The sequence below is a fragment of the Amphiprion ocellaris genome, chromosome 16, assembly GCF_022539595.1.
Source record: "Amphiprion ocellaris isolate individual 3 ecotype Okinawa chromosome 16, ASM2253959v1, whole genome shotgun sequence".
Classification (NCBI taxonomy): domain Eukaryota; kingdom Metazoa; phylum Chordata; class Actinopteri; family Pomacentridae; genus Amphiprion; species Amphiprion ocellaris.
Genome location: NC_072781.1, coordinates 8,469,250 through 8,483,336, shown reverse-complemented (window position 1 = coordinate 8,483,336; position 14,087 = coordinate 8,469,250). Strand labels below are relative to the sequence as shown.

At 40.8% G+C, this 14,087-nt stretch overlaps 1 protein-coding gene across 5 annotated transcripts in view; it reads left to right on the top strand.

Annotated features, from left to right (window-relative positions):
• LOC111575536 (protocadherin-15-like) overlaps window positions 1–14,087 on the top strand; it is a 207,642-nt gene that overhangs the window by 130,395 nt on the left and 63,160 nt on the right. For all 5 annotated transcript variants that reach the window (XM_035953017.2, XM_055018618.1, XM_055018616.1 and 2 more), the window contains 5 exons: window positions 1,958–2,107; window positions 3,644–3,837; window positions 5,292–5,424; window positions 5,664–5,743; window positions 10,471–10,564. In XM_035953017.2, the coding sequence (XP_035808910.2) occupies window positions 1,958–2,107; window positions 3,644–3,837; window positions 5,292–5,424; window positions 5,664–5,743; window positions 10,471–10,564 (651 nt within the window). The remainder of the gene's footprint in view (window positions 1–1,957; window positions 2,108–3,643; window positions 3,838–5,291; window positions 5,425–5,663; window positions 5,744–10,470; window positions 10,565–14,087) is intronic.

Genomic DNA, 14,087 nt, shown 5'->3' with positions numbered 1-14,087 from the left:
TGGAATACACTAAGAGAACAGTCGGAAGCGCTTGACTCCTACAGTGAGGAGATGAAGTGCTATCCATAGGGCACAGCAGGTAACTAACAGTAGTCTGGGAGGATGAAGATAATGCAAGTTGTATAGTATGGCCTTCAGGATCACCAGATCACTAGATTTCAACCAAAGATCTTAACAGCCACAGGAGATTTTAGACTGACATGTTCCACTTTCATAAAAACCAAGCGAGTAGAGTTCAAGAAACTGGTAGAGTCAAGATGCGCTGAAGCTGTTCTGGTGGCACATGATGGACTAACTCCTTATGACACTTTGTGACGTTTTGTCCTTTTATTTGTCACTCATGTGCGCTTAAATCAGTCTAAGCCACCTCTCACACTAAACTCCTAACTAAACTAATAGGCTGTCTAAACTGGATGTGCTTTACCGGATATTTTAAGTCACCCATCTCGTGTATATCTGGCAGAACCGCTATGATTATATTTTAATCTGTCCAGCTGTCTACTCGGCCTGTGTAACAGCCTGTTTTTCACTGATGCTTTAAACAAGTAGCCATGGCTCTAAGTCTATTGATATTGTTTTACATGTGTAAGCACAGTGATTATGTATTGAGCCCTAAGCGCTGCTTAAAGACTGGTGACCTAACTGTAAGTACGTGACGCTTTTGATATAAATTAAAATGAGTCAATAAAAGTCCGCAGGACAAGGTGACTCATGACGTCACTTTTTTTTTTTCATAGCATGCCATAGTGTCAACTGACTTTACAATTAGCTCAGTGGGTGAGGCTGATGTTTTTCTGGAACTGAAGCAGGTAAAATTGAGACTGAATATGGCATTTAGGAAAAATCACCGTAATTGGGGACATTATCACACAGTCTAAGCGAATGCAAAGCTTTCTGAGTTCTTGCTTAAAAGCTTGTAAACATAATGTTTACAAGATAACTGCACAGAGGCTTTTTGAAGGCCGCGGTGTTGCTTTTATGAAACGGATGTCATTTTGGAGATTGTTGTTGACGGAAATCTCATCTTTGTGTAAACGCTAGCATCAGATTAATTTTATAATTACTCCAAGTGGCGTAGAATGGAAGGAGAGCGAGTAGACAGATCCAATTTAGATAGATGCCAGCCTTTAAACAGTATTATGTTAATGGTTTGTTTGTGCTCTTACTGTTTGTGTGTGAGGGAGAGGATGAAAAGGATGAGTAGGCAGGCATGACATTATTTACATTAGCCAGTACTTACACATGTCTATAAGTGCGGCGCAGCTATACATACAGTTTGAATGACTCAGTAAATCCAAATCGGCTCCCAGAAATTGTCTGCCGTCTGCTCTCCTGAGACTGGCTGGAGAACAGAAACTCAGTTTGATGGGAGACAGAAGCACTGATGTTATAGTGTGTTCCTGCTTAGCACCTTCACTGTGAATGTTTAGCTGCTACAAGGCACCCGCCTGATGTACAGTATAACCAACAAGACCTGTCATTTCCATTTCGGCGCTGAGTGCAAATTTTTGGGGAGAAGCAATTTCCCCCCGACTGAAACATGTATTTCTTGCTGCTGCCACTGTTGCTGTTTGGATCTCTTCTCTCCCGCACTTCATTTGTTGTTCTGCTCAGTCCATTTTATTTCTCCCTTGCCAAGTAGTGGAGATCAGAGCTGCAAGGGACAAATAAATATGTACTGTGCTCAGTTTGCAAATGGTTCTTTAGGCTCGTTTTATACAAGTGCTCTCTTCTTATCTGTAAAGGCTTTTCTGAATGCACATGTGCAAAGTAAAACTGACATTTTCTGGTGGTAGAAACACATTGATGTTTGGCACATTGACTTAGCAAAGCCAAAAAAAAATCCAAAAAGCTCTACAAACCAGTTGTCGGGGATTTGGTTTGTGCAAGCGGACTTTGTTAACTTGTCTTCAGTTTCTAAAGCTACAATAAATATTTCTCTTTCTTGGCTTTACAGATGGTAGCATCAGACGGCGTCCAGCAGAGCAGCCCTGTAACTGTCAACATCCTGGTCATTGATGCTAATGACAATACGCCCACGTTTGCTGAGGTCTCCTACAGTGTTGAAGTCTTTACAGACATGCAGCCGGGGGAGACAGTACTACAGGTAATCAATCCAAAAATCATTCTCTTGCCTTTCTCCTTCGCTTTTGGTCTCTTGCTCTGGCACTTGGCTCCACGCCTCCATCTTTGTCCCCATTGCACAGAACCTCTCTCATACACGCTCTTTCATGCTCAAAGCAAATAACCACAACAATGCAGTGCGTTGTGTTGACAGGAAAACTCTTGGAACAGTGTCCTTCGTCTCATCTGCAGTCATGACAGACAAAGAAGAGAAAATGTTTTTTTTTTTAATCTCCATCTTCACTGCATAGACCTGGGTAATTCATAATGGAAGGCATCCGTGGTGACTTTATCATGTCTCTACATAGCATTGAAAGGATTTTGCTTGAAAAACAGGATTTCTTTCTCATCTTTCTATTCATTTTAGATTGTTTTTATGGATTAGGACTGGCTTTGTTTTGATTTCATTAGTGCACTGGCTTTAAAGGTCATGATTCACTTTTCTCATTTCTGTTCTACATGCACACACAAGCTGACTGCCAATAGAATAAAAATCCACACACAAATACAAGACATGTATAAAGATACATTCAGGCAAAATGTAAATCCGTAACCCTGTTTTGCTGTAAATGTGGGAGTTCCATTATTTCATTGTCTCATTTGGTAGTCGGATCATGATCTTTTCGTCTTTCAGTTGATCTGTCCTCTCAGCACAGCCTCTCGAAAAAAATGTCAGACACTGAAAAGGTCAAGTTTAATCGGTTTTAAAAAACAGCCGTTTCACCCTGCCTGAAATGAGGCCAGGGGTCACAGAGTGTCTGGTATGACCGCTTAACCGATTTTTATAAGCCGTTTATGAGAGCCGCAGGCCTCCTGAGGATGCTGCTGCTTATTTGATACTCCAGCTTTTACTCCAACGTCAGGAGCATGAAAAAGGAGGTCGGAGAAGCTTGGATTAAAGTTTCAAGGCCTTAAAGATATGTAGCCAACTACACCATGAGGGCTCATAATTACAAGCAGCGGGATGCCCTAAATAATTGGCTTGAAGGAATTGGTGGTTGCTTAATTCATTTGATAAGAGAGCATGAAAGAGATGATGTATTTATAAATTATGCTTTCTTTTTCATCTTACTTCTCAAAAGAGCTATATCCGGCAGCTGTCTCTCCCCAATTTTGTAATCCATCGTATGTGAACATAAACATGCTATTAATTCCATCCAGTCCGGAAGTTATTGAACATTAAGGTCACCGAACCTGAAATACAAGAAATGAAGTCGGTCTGATTTGCAGGGTTAGCAATGTACGCTTTTAGCTAAATGCCAAATACTTGTTTCTATTTATACATGAAACAAAGGTCATGTATCCATTTTAATAACAACGATGCACCAAATGGATCCTAGTTTGGCATTTTTGGCAAATGACTGAAGTCAGTCACAACCCCCTACTGAGAAATCTTTTTTTGCTCGATTGGTTCAGCAGGCATGTTGCTGCTGGCTGTGAATCCTCCTGTAAAACTACAACATCCAGAAGAAAATACACAGATTATGTAACATGTATCGTCTTCTTTATCTTCTCTCAGTTAACGGCAGTGGATGCTGATGAGGGACTGAACGGTCTGGTGACCTATGAGATACTGGCTGGTGCTCAAGGAGACTTCATCATTAGTAATCGCACTGGACGCATCACTGTAGCGCCTGGTGTCACTTTGACTGTGGGGAGATCTTACGCACTGACTGTCAAGGCTTCTGACAGCGCACCAGAGACCCAGAGAAGGTACAGTAGCCGTGCACTTCGCTGCAACTCATATGTTCTTTGACCATTAAAATATTTGGGGGGTTTTGTGATTAATGAAGTTCTTTTTTTTATGCGTTATTTCTAAAGAACAGATTTGTTTCTTTTTTTTACTCAAAAACAGACTAACAGATTTGGATGAAATTTTCAGGGAAGGTCAGAAAAGACACAAGGACCACCTCATTAGATTTTGGCAATGATGTGGTTTATAGTCTGGCTGATTTCTGTATCATTGCAAGATAGCGGCACGTCGTCACTGTAACTATCACAACAAGTGAACACTTCCAGCCGCCTGCTGATGATCACATGATTGCGATTCTGCTACAAATCGATCACTGCGGACTTATCGGGATTTATCCGTCCGACATTATACAAGGAACAATTGATTAAGTTGTGGGGGTGTTTCCAAGTCCCATCAATTCCCGCCGCCCGCTACATATTTAGGAATTTGCAATTGAGTATCTGTACATAACGTGCACATGCATAGCACACACCTGTGCTCAGCGCAAGGTCATTTTGTTTGTGGGTACATCTATATTAAAATGGCTACATTCTATAGTGCTGTGACTTCTGATCCTCAAAAAAAATGCTGTTTTTCTGACAATGCCATATAGGGGAATGAACAGCCTTGGCAGAGTACTGTGATTTTCTTGTTACTTCTGTGCTGTTGGTTTAATTTTTTCCTTAAGTTGCAGGGGTTTTGTCACCCAGCATGCATTACTTTACAGCTGTCTATTCTAGAAAGTCTATTCTGGACAAGAGTGTCAAGAACTGTTATTGCTGACAAGCTTTTGTAAGTTTATGCATGAGATGTTTCATACGTTGTCTGTTCTTTAGTTTGTGATTAAAAAGTGAAGTTGTATTTTTGGCAAAAGCAAAGAATTTCAGATCTCAGCACAAAGTGGAAGATATTTTAGCTGGGAGTGAAATACTGAAAGGCTCCATCTTCATTTTACTGAGTCAAACAAAGATAGGCATAGATATATTTCGTCAAAAGGCTGCAAAAGGCTACAATTTTAATTTAACGACAGAATTATTATTACACCACTCAGATCACATGTACTTTTAGCAACAAATAGTCAGTGTGGTCATTTTCATGTGTGTTGCTGCAAACAACTGAGAGCAATTTACTTGACTTCAGTCACTCATGAACAAACTGTGACCAAGAGGCTTGCTTTGTGTTTGACATTGCAGTGTATAAAGAAAAAAAAAACAGTCTTGAACCAGAAAAGAAAACTGAAATGCAACAAAAAAAGTGGGTTTTTTTTTTTCTTCTTTCATGTAGTCATAACTCCTCGTGAGTGACCTTTGAATGTGGAATTACACATTAGGAACATTTTTCACTGAGCTGTGAGCAAGGGTTCATCACTACAACTCAACAGGTTGTCAAACAGAAACTAATGTTGTCAGTGGGCTTGTGCTTTTCTTTCTGCCAGGAGCTCCATCACAACTGTCTACATTGAGGTTTTGCCACCCAACAACCAGAGCCCCCCACGCTTCCCTCTCCTCACCTACAGTCTCGAAGTCAGCGAAGCCATGAGGATCGGGGCTATTCTGCTCAACCTGCAGGTGAGTCACAAACCTAGAAATATGCACACTCACACAAGGCTACAGTTTTGAAACTGATATCATTTAAGACAATGCAATCAACACTTGTTTTCTCCTCTCTGACATTTCACAGTCAGCCATACGTTACGCTTGTTTTCTCCCCAGTTTAGCATCCCTGCTGCTCAACTGTCCAACCTCGTACTTTTCAGCTTTCATAGTACGTATGACCTTCATGCGTACTATTTTTTCTCTTTCTCCAGGCCACAGACCGGGAAAATGATCCCATCACGTACCGTATTGTGAGCGGAGATTCTCAGAATGTCTTCAACCTCTCTGAAGCGTAAGTACAAGTGGGCTTGTGTGTGGGTCTCCTCTCAAAGTTCAGCAGCAGGCAGGTTACTTGTAAACACAACACTGTAAATCTAGATTTTTTTTAATGTGTGATTGTGTTTGTCTACATGTGGTTTGCCCCTCCTCTCTCCCAAAGCACGATGAACAGGATAAGAGGGTATAATGAATGAACACAAAATGCTATGCTAGACTTCAGTTGAACTCGAATAACAAGCCACTGGCAATCAATTTCACTAACGCTGACATTAGTCTGAGAGTTTATTGAGGGTTTTGAGCAACAAGACAAAGCTCTTGTGCACGGTGGCTGGTTTTGTCAAAAGCTGTATTGAACTTACAATTTAAGAGTCGCAAACAAAAGAACTGTTTAACAACCAAAGTCTCTGATAGCGTTTTTGTGGGTTGTCTTTGTCTCAAGTAGAAGATCGGCGTCCTTCACTGTGATGACCATGGAAGAGATTGTTAAAACAAAACAGTCAGGGTCTGTCATAATTAGCTTCTGTCTGATTCACTATCAGAGGGAGTGATGGTGGAACAGATGGAGAGAGCGTACAAGACGTGTGCAGTTATGGTGGTGACTTGACAGTTATTGGTTTTGACAGATTTATATGCCAATAAATAACTTAGTTGATGAATTAAATAATCAGTCAAGTGTTACAGCTAAGATAAGAGGTTTATTGGTTTGTGATTGGTTGCTATTTGCAAGACAGTAATATGTTGCTTAGTGCTATAAGGTGAAAAGGACAAATGACTTTTTTATATATTTTCAGAATACCCTTTGTGTTCTGCTGTACCCAGAGGTCTACGTTGAATAAAACAATGGGAGACATGAATTTTTACTAGTAACGTCAGACCTACTCAAAGCTGACAAGCAGAATTGATTTATAAGTCTGAATAGCTTAAATTAAATGGTGTAAAATAATATTTCATTTGATGACTGTCGATGGCTGGTTCTATGATTTCTCTCAGATTTCCCTCCAGCTCCATCCCGTCTCAGTCTTGCTGTTTTGGATGTTTAAAGCACATAAATCTTAGCTTAAACTTTTAGCCTTTTTAGCCTGTCCGTATGGTGTTTCTAATGTGTTAGAAAACATATCATGAGTGAAATAAGCAGTCAACACTCATGGCAGTGTATTTCCATCCTATAGCTGCAGTGTACTAATGAACGGCTCAACACAATGGATACAGCTACCATTCAAAAGTTTGTGGTCACTTAAAAATGTCTTTATTTTTGAAAGAAACACTTTTTTTCAATGAAGATAACATTAAATTAATCAGAAATACAGTTTAGACATTGTTGAGCTGGTAAATGACTATTCTAGCTGGAAATGACTGATTTTTTAATGGCATATCTCCACAGGGGTACAGAGGAACATTTCCAGGAACCGTCACTCCTGTTTTTCTAATGCTACATTGTGTTAGCTGATCGTGTTGAAAGGCTAACTGATGAGTAGAAAATCCTTGTGCAATTATGTCAGCACATGAATAAAAGTGTGAGTTTTCATGGAAAGCATGAAATTATCTGGGTGACCCCACACTTTTGAATGGTAGTGTATGTAACAAACCTAAATAGCCAATCCTGTTAACCTGCAGGCCGTGGCTTGCTGTACTTTTCTTCTTCTTCAGAATCAGCTTCTGGCTCAAACATAAGTGGCTGAATTGCTCCAGTAGTCCAACTTGCCATTGTGTAGCACAGAGTAGATTTGCAGTGTTAGAGCAGAGTCACAGGTTAACTAGTGAGTCTTGAGCTGAAGAGAAGTCAGTAACAAGAGAGGCAGGGACTATGTAGAGCCATACATTCAAGGTGTAGCTGTACATTTAAGCCATGTTAATGTATTTTTGATGCACAGAGATGAGTTTTTAAGGATGAAATCAACGGCCAGAGAGGGACTTTTTAATCTCATGATTCAATCAGCATCTGAAAATATACATTTCTCTCAAATATGTGGAGCTAGAAAAAAAGCATAAAATATTAAAGCGATCAGTGCCTTTTCCCCATCCATTAAATAAGCAAGCAAATATGGAGAGAAGAGACATGTGGAGACTGAAAATGCAGCATCCTGCCAAACACGTTCCTAACTAATTGATTAAAGCCTATTTTGTCCGCATCCTCAGTCTCCCAGCGATGTACGGACATGCTGTGCTGCAGCAAACTATCCCTGCCTTTTGTTTTTGCTGAATCTGCCCCACAGTGTTGAAATTGTTTGCTTTTTTTGAGTGCAAGGATGTTTATTTTATGGTTTCACAGTGGTAATGGTAAGCAAAAACATGGTGACACAATCAAAATAGCAAGAGGCTGCTATTGTTGCCGTTGCCACTGTAATCTCCTAAACCAGATACGACAGAAATCTCGCAAAAATAAATAGACGTGTTCGCCTTTCGGGCATTTTCTGGGTGACGCAAATATTACGATCACATCTCACGCTCTCAGCAGCCTGTCAATATCATAACTTAAAGCGGGTGCTGATATAGCATGTGATGAATCAAAAAATTAAGTGGTACACTTGATGAGTGTGCAATATACAGAACCCTCATTTTTCAACCCTCAGAACTCCAATATCGTTCAGCGAAGAGATTTTTTGCATTGCTGCACGTTCAGAGTCAGGGTACATATGGAGCTGGCTCAATCCAGCTTGTATGAATAATGAGCTCCCCAGTCTAGAACTCCTTATAAATGGGGCAGGTTTCCCTGAGGGAAGTGGAAATGCTTCATATTCAGTCACCATTACAACTCCCTGTGCGTGTCTCTGTTATGTAGATTGTCCACCAGTAAGAAATGACTGGATAATTTCAGCTGTAAAATTTCTGAAATGCTGTTTTGGTCGATATATTACTCTGAAATGAGACGTATAAACTCTGAAATGTTATCAGATCTGCCTCACATCACTGACTGCAATTTAAACATAATTAAGTTCAATCCTGAAGAAGTCTAATATAGATTTTTAGTCTGCAGATCTTGCTTTTATTCTAACTACCATGCCTAGTTTTGTTTGATTACAGCATTATCTTTGAAGCCAAAGGTTTGTTTTTTTTATTTTTTGGGGTGGTAGCTTCTCAAATTTGAAAACCTAAGCTGGAGGCCATGCCAACTTTGATACTTGCAGTGCGTTCCCGTTGGCAGCCGACTGTCTCACTTCAAAGTGAAATTGAAACAGAAAGTGTAAGGAGCTAAGAAGAAGATGCTTTTCTTGGTGTCCAGTGAAAGCAAACTCTGATCTTTTGGACAGATTCAGTTTTAAATAAGAAGTAAGAAACCGATCCACGCCACAAAGTCAGGTTGAAACTCGCCCTCAGGTAAAACATTCACCTGGAAGTTAGGCCTTGTGCATCAAGACCGGTTTACCATATAGAGACGCCATCTGAGCAAAAAACGGAAGAGCAACTGTTTGCGGATGGATAGCCTCTGACCTGCACCACTGACTCTCAAAGCGGTGCTGTTACCAGTGTCCCACATGTCTGACAACATCTTTTCATTTGTGGTAGCTGGGGAAGGGGAGACAGGACGCTATCGCACATGATCAGTGAACCTCTCAGACCCACCCACTCAAGTGTAGTTCAGCACTCCAGCTGCTGCAGTAAGGAACAAACTCCCCAGGCCTGCTAAGCAGCATTAATCATTCTAATCTTTATCATCATCACCATCAACATCAACGCCATTATTACCATAATTACGACAGTTATCAATGTCTACAGTCATTGTCGTATTCACATCAAAGCTTCCTGTACCTTTAGCTTTGCTGCATGCAGAGAAGGCTATTTTCTCCTCTCCTGCTTATGTATAAATAAACATGACCACAGCAGCTGGTGAAGGATGGCGTGCTGCATTTTTATGGTGTTTTTAGAAGGCTGTGTTTGCCCTCTTGAACCACCAATCATCAGGTGTGGTAGATTCTAAGTGGCGTTCTCACTGTAATTAGGAACAAGTGCTCGAAGAAAAAGGCATTGTTGATGAAGATATCATTAATTTGCCTTCTATAGTTTGAACCATTATGGGCTGCACAGGCAGGGGTGGGGAGTAGCGGTCAGGTTCTGCTTGGACTGATTGGCCATGGGAGCTTTAAATTAGAAATGTGAAGGAGCAGGGGGGGACAGGAGGGACGTACAACCAGCCTTAATCTGCGTTTAGATGCATTCGTCTTTCCTTCCGGTTGCAGCTCCGGCAGAAGCCCATCCGGACTACGGCAGTAAAATTGTCTGTGTGTGGCTGCACTTGTACTCATGTGTTGCAAACAAAGATAACGCAATGTTCTGCATAGGAGTGCTTCCACATTTTTGTGTTTGGAATGCCAAAGTGCCAAATTATATCTGGTGAACGAGCAGGAGGGTCGCTATGTCTGCTGCAGTCATTAGAAAGAAAACATGAATCTTTCTGTCAGTAGTCCATGTGCTTTGGGAGCTAGAGACTGGCTGCACAGAGAGAAAGACAGAGTGGGAGCATTTAAACTCCCACCTGCTCTATGCCCTAAACTCATCCTCGTCGATCAGTAGCCATATTTTATAAATCTGTCAAATCAGCAAGTAAATAAACTCTGAAATGCATTCTGCTCCGTCACACTCTATTGCATTGGTGATCAAATATTCACAAGCATTGAACAAATGAATGCTTTCTCTTCATATGACACAAAAAGGCAACAGGGGAATGATTCAAAACAAAGCTGTGTCGTGTGGCCTTCTTTGCACCGGTGATATGAGTGTTTTCTGTGACCTCTCTCTCCACAGGATTGGCCTCCTGCTTCTGGGAAAGCCTCTGGACAGGGAGACCACTGATCAGTACCGTCTGATTGTCACAGCCTCCGACGGCAACCCTGGAGGGGTGAGACACGAGTCTTTTTATAAAACTGTTGGCCTGATTCCTCAGGGTCAATGATCTCCAAACATTTAGAACACATTAAGCTCAAATAAGATCATTTTCTTGCATTTGGCTCACTGAGCCCAAGTGCTTCATTAACTTGGAAAATCTAATAATGTGTTTTAACTCACTGGGTTTAATACACTATAATTTTGTCACAGATTCATAAAATCTATGGTAGCATTAGAGGTCAGAAGGCTCAGATTTTTTTTTGCCAAACCAATACTGCACCAGAGTAATAAGAACTTGCTTTTCATTTTATCCCATACTTATTATGAGGACATTTTAAAAAGGAGTCTGTGTGAAAAATGACTGCCTAGAATACAATTGTGCAAGAGTTAGCCATTTTTCCCAAAAGTATTCATCTGGAGTAACTTTCAGGTCTGTCAATCTATTAGTCATTGGCTTTTATTGTAACTAAAGTGACTGACTCACCAACTAGCAATAGAGCAGAGAATAGCTACCCTGCAATAATGTGAACGTTTGTCCCTGACAAATGACAAATCCAAAGTTAGACCTACTTGAGCTAGCAAAGTGTTTTGCACACTGAGCTTTAAATTGACTACATTTGCCTTTTTCTAATATGATGCTTACATAACGTAGGTCCATGCATCACCATTTGCTGTGATAGATCATATATTGTTGATGTATTTTGCATGTGGCTATTTTGAGCTATCAGACAGGTTTGGTTACTAAATATCAGATAGCTATTTTTAACTAAATTTTTACTTCCTACTATAGATTAAGTTCAACAAACAGTTAATACTATTTCTCCCGTCGTGTAACTAATAACATTTTTCAATCAGACTTGTCAACACAGGCTTTCTATTGTACATTTATCTTCAATCCAAGACTTCATGTAAACATCATATCAACAGCATGTGTCATTTTCTGATACTTGACAAACATTCTCCAGAGCTACAGAAGACACTGTACAACTATTCTCATAGTTCAGGCTCAGTTGCACTAACAATAAGTAGTAAACTGATATTTACATGTAAAGTCAGATGAGTGCTTCTTTTAAAGCTGCTGCCCATTCGACACAGTTTCATCACAAGTACTTTGGAGTGTTTGCGTTCACTGTGCTGTTTTTGTAACGTAGCCTTGAGGACCAGCAGACACCATAACCAAAAGTGAATGCTTGCTGCTCCGTCTCCCACCGAGAGCTGATAATCATATAAACCATCTTAATTTAATTAGACTTCACCTCAGTTGGCTCCGTTTTTGTAGCTGTCTCTCTCCGAGACAGAGGTGAAATGTGGTTTCCTTTTTAAGATGCTGTGTGTGATAGGTAATGAACATTAGCTGATGAGCTGTCACAAGAGTGATGTTGATTGGCCCCCCTCACTTGCGCGCTCATAAACACTCAACTCTACAGCTCCTTTTCCATCTGTTGGCACGGAGACGTAGTGTGTTGGGTAAGTGGAGCTGTACGAGACGCTTGTGTTGATGTGTTCATAGATCTCCCAGAGCGTAACAGTTAGAGTGGGAGTGGCAGAAGAGATGGACACTGATGGGGTCAAAGGGAAAGGGGGAAACAAATATAGAGCATGTAAGATGGGGTTTCACCTCCTGGAATGAGGTAGCAGCAAGCTGCTGCTTTGTCCTCGTGTTGATGGACAGGTTGTACAAACCGACACCGCTTGCTTGAATATTTTTGTGTGTGTCCGTGTGCGCAAAAAACATCTTTGACAGAGTAAATTACTGGCTTGACTTGTGTTGGCTAAATGTCACAGCCAGAAAGAAATGCTGTGACAACAGGGATCAAGCTGAAGGAGGGAGAGGGGTGGAGGTTCGTATTTACCCCCAAGTGTTAAGGATCAAAATCAGCACAGGAGGAGAGGACAGAAAGGAGCACTGCAGAGAATAGGGTGGTCACACCATGGAATTGGATGTGTAATTAGCACAGAACTTTGGTAACCATGGAAACTTGACACAAGTAGCGAAGCAAGCCGTATCCCCCCCTGGTGCTACAGTCAAATGTGCACACACACACATGCAAACTTTTCCTCATAATATTAACTTTAACTCATGCATGAAGCAAATTGTGCTCATCTGTGTGATAAATTCGCCATTTGTATTGTCAACTGTGGAAGCTTTAATCAAATAGCTGACTCAGATCCCCAAAAACTCACCCTGGCATCCCGGATAAAATTTTTATTCCCTACAGCGGAACGAGTGCTTGACTGCTAACAGGCTGATCATATCAGTCCCTGCAACATGTCTTCTGGTCAGGATTGTCACTTAAAAGGAAAGCACCATCAGCCACCTCTGAATCTTTCAGACAGTGAGGACAGACGACGAGACTTCACAGAGCTCCATTTTTTTATGTTAAATAAATAATAGCGGCTCATTAATCACACTTGTGTCCGTGGAGGTAGGATTTTTGGCTTTGATAAGGAACACCCACGCCAGGACGGAGACACTAATTGGCTTCAGTTCTTCTGTGAAATGAAAAATAAGTAGATCCCATCACAACACTGATGGCAAACTGCATCCTTTCACGTCTTGGTTTTGATAGTGAAATAGCAACAGAGGCGTGGATGGGCTGCAACATCAATTCGTACATGAAACAACAGATTATGTATGTCTCAGAAGATGGAACAAAGAAACAACAATGGTGAAGAATTTCCCAGTGGATGGTGAGATGAAGGTGACATTAACTAGGTCATTTTCTTCATGACATATGCTGAATGTCTCATCTGCCAGGGCAAAACTTCAAATAGCTGTCTTCTGGGAAGTATATTTTCTGGCAAGGGCCAACTCCTCCCACAACCCGCCCATCCTTCGTCCCCCAAAGGAGGCCATTTACAACATTATTTGCATACATGTTCGTCCCATGGCAGCGAGAGATTATAGATTGTGCATATTCAGCCATTTTCTACGTTGATTTATAGAAGTGCTGTATGTGTGTGTACTGTGTCATTGTTTGAAGGTTAACAGCAGCACAATGGTCCACCTTGGCTTTGCAAAGGAATGCGCAGCTCCAGTGATGCTATGCGGAATTTTCCCAGGGAGCTTTGAGCTCAGGAACCTAGAAAACCACTGAACCTACACAATAAACAAACAAACATGCTTTACTACACTGTAAGGAGCAAATAATGATACAATGAGTCAGGGATAGTCTACAACTGTGGCATCTTCAATGCAATAAAAAGTTCCAGTGTTAAATTCATTGAGCAACTGAAATCTGCATCCTTGATGTGTTGAACCTTTTGTTTTCAAAGGAAATAATAATTGAATGAAGATATGATGCATCGAGTTCTATACCTGTAAAATTTTCTCCTAGTTAGTACCGTTTGTGCATCATTCCCATCAAGAGTGCAGAAGATCAATACACTCGTTTATCTCTGAATTCTCAATAGTTATGTATTGCAGTGTGATCATCTGTTTAAGCAAATTTTAAGCATCATGAGTCTCCCAGAAAAGCGGAGTTTCCGTTTATGTCTTTGGAAACCGTGCATTACTTTACAAGCAAGTTTGTTTA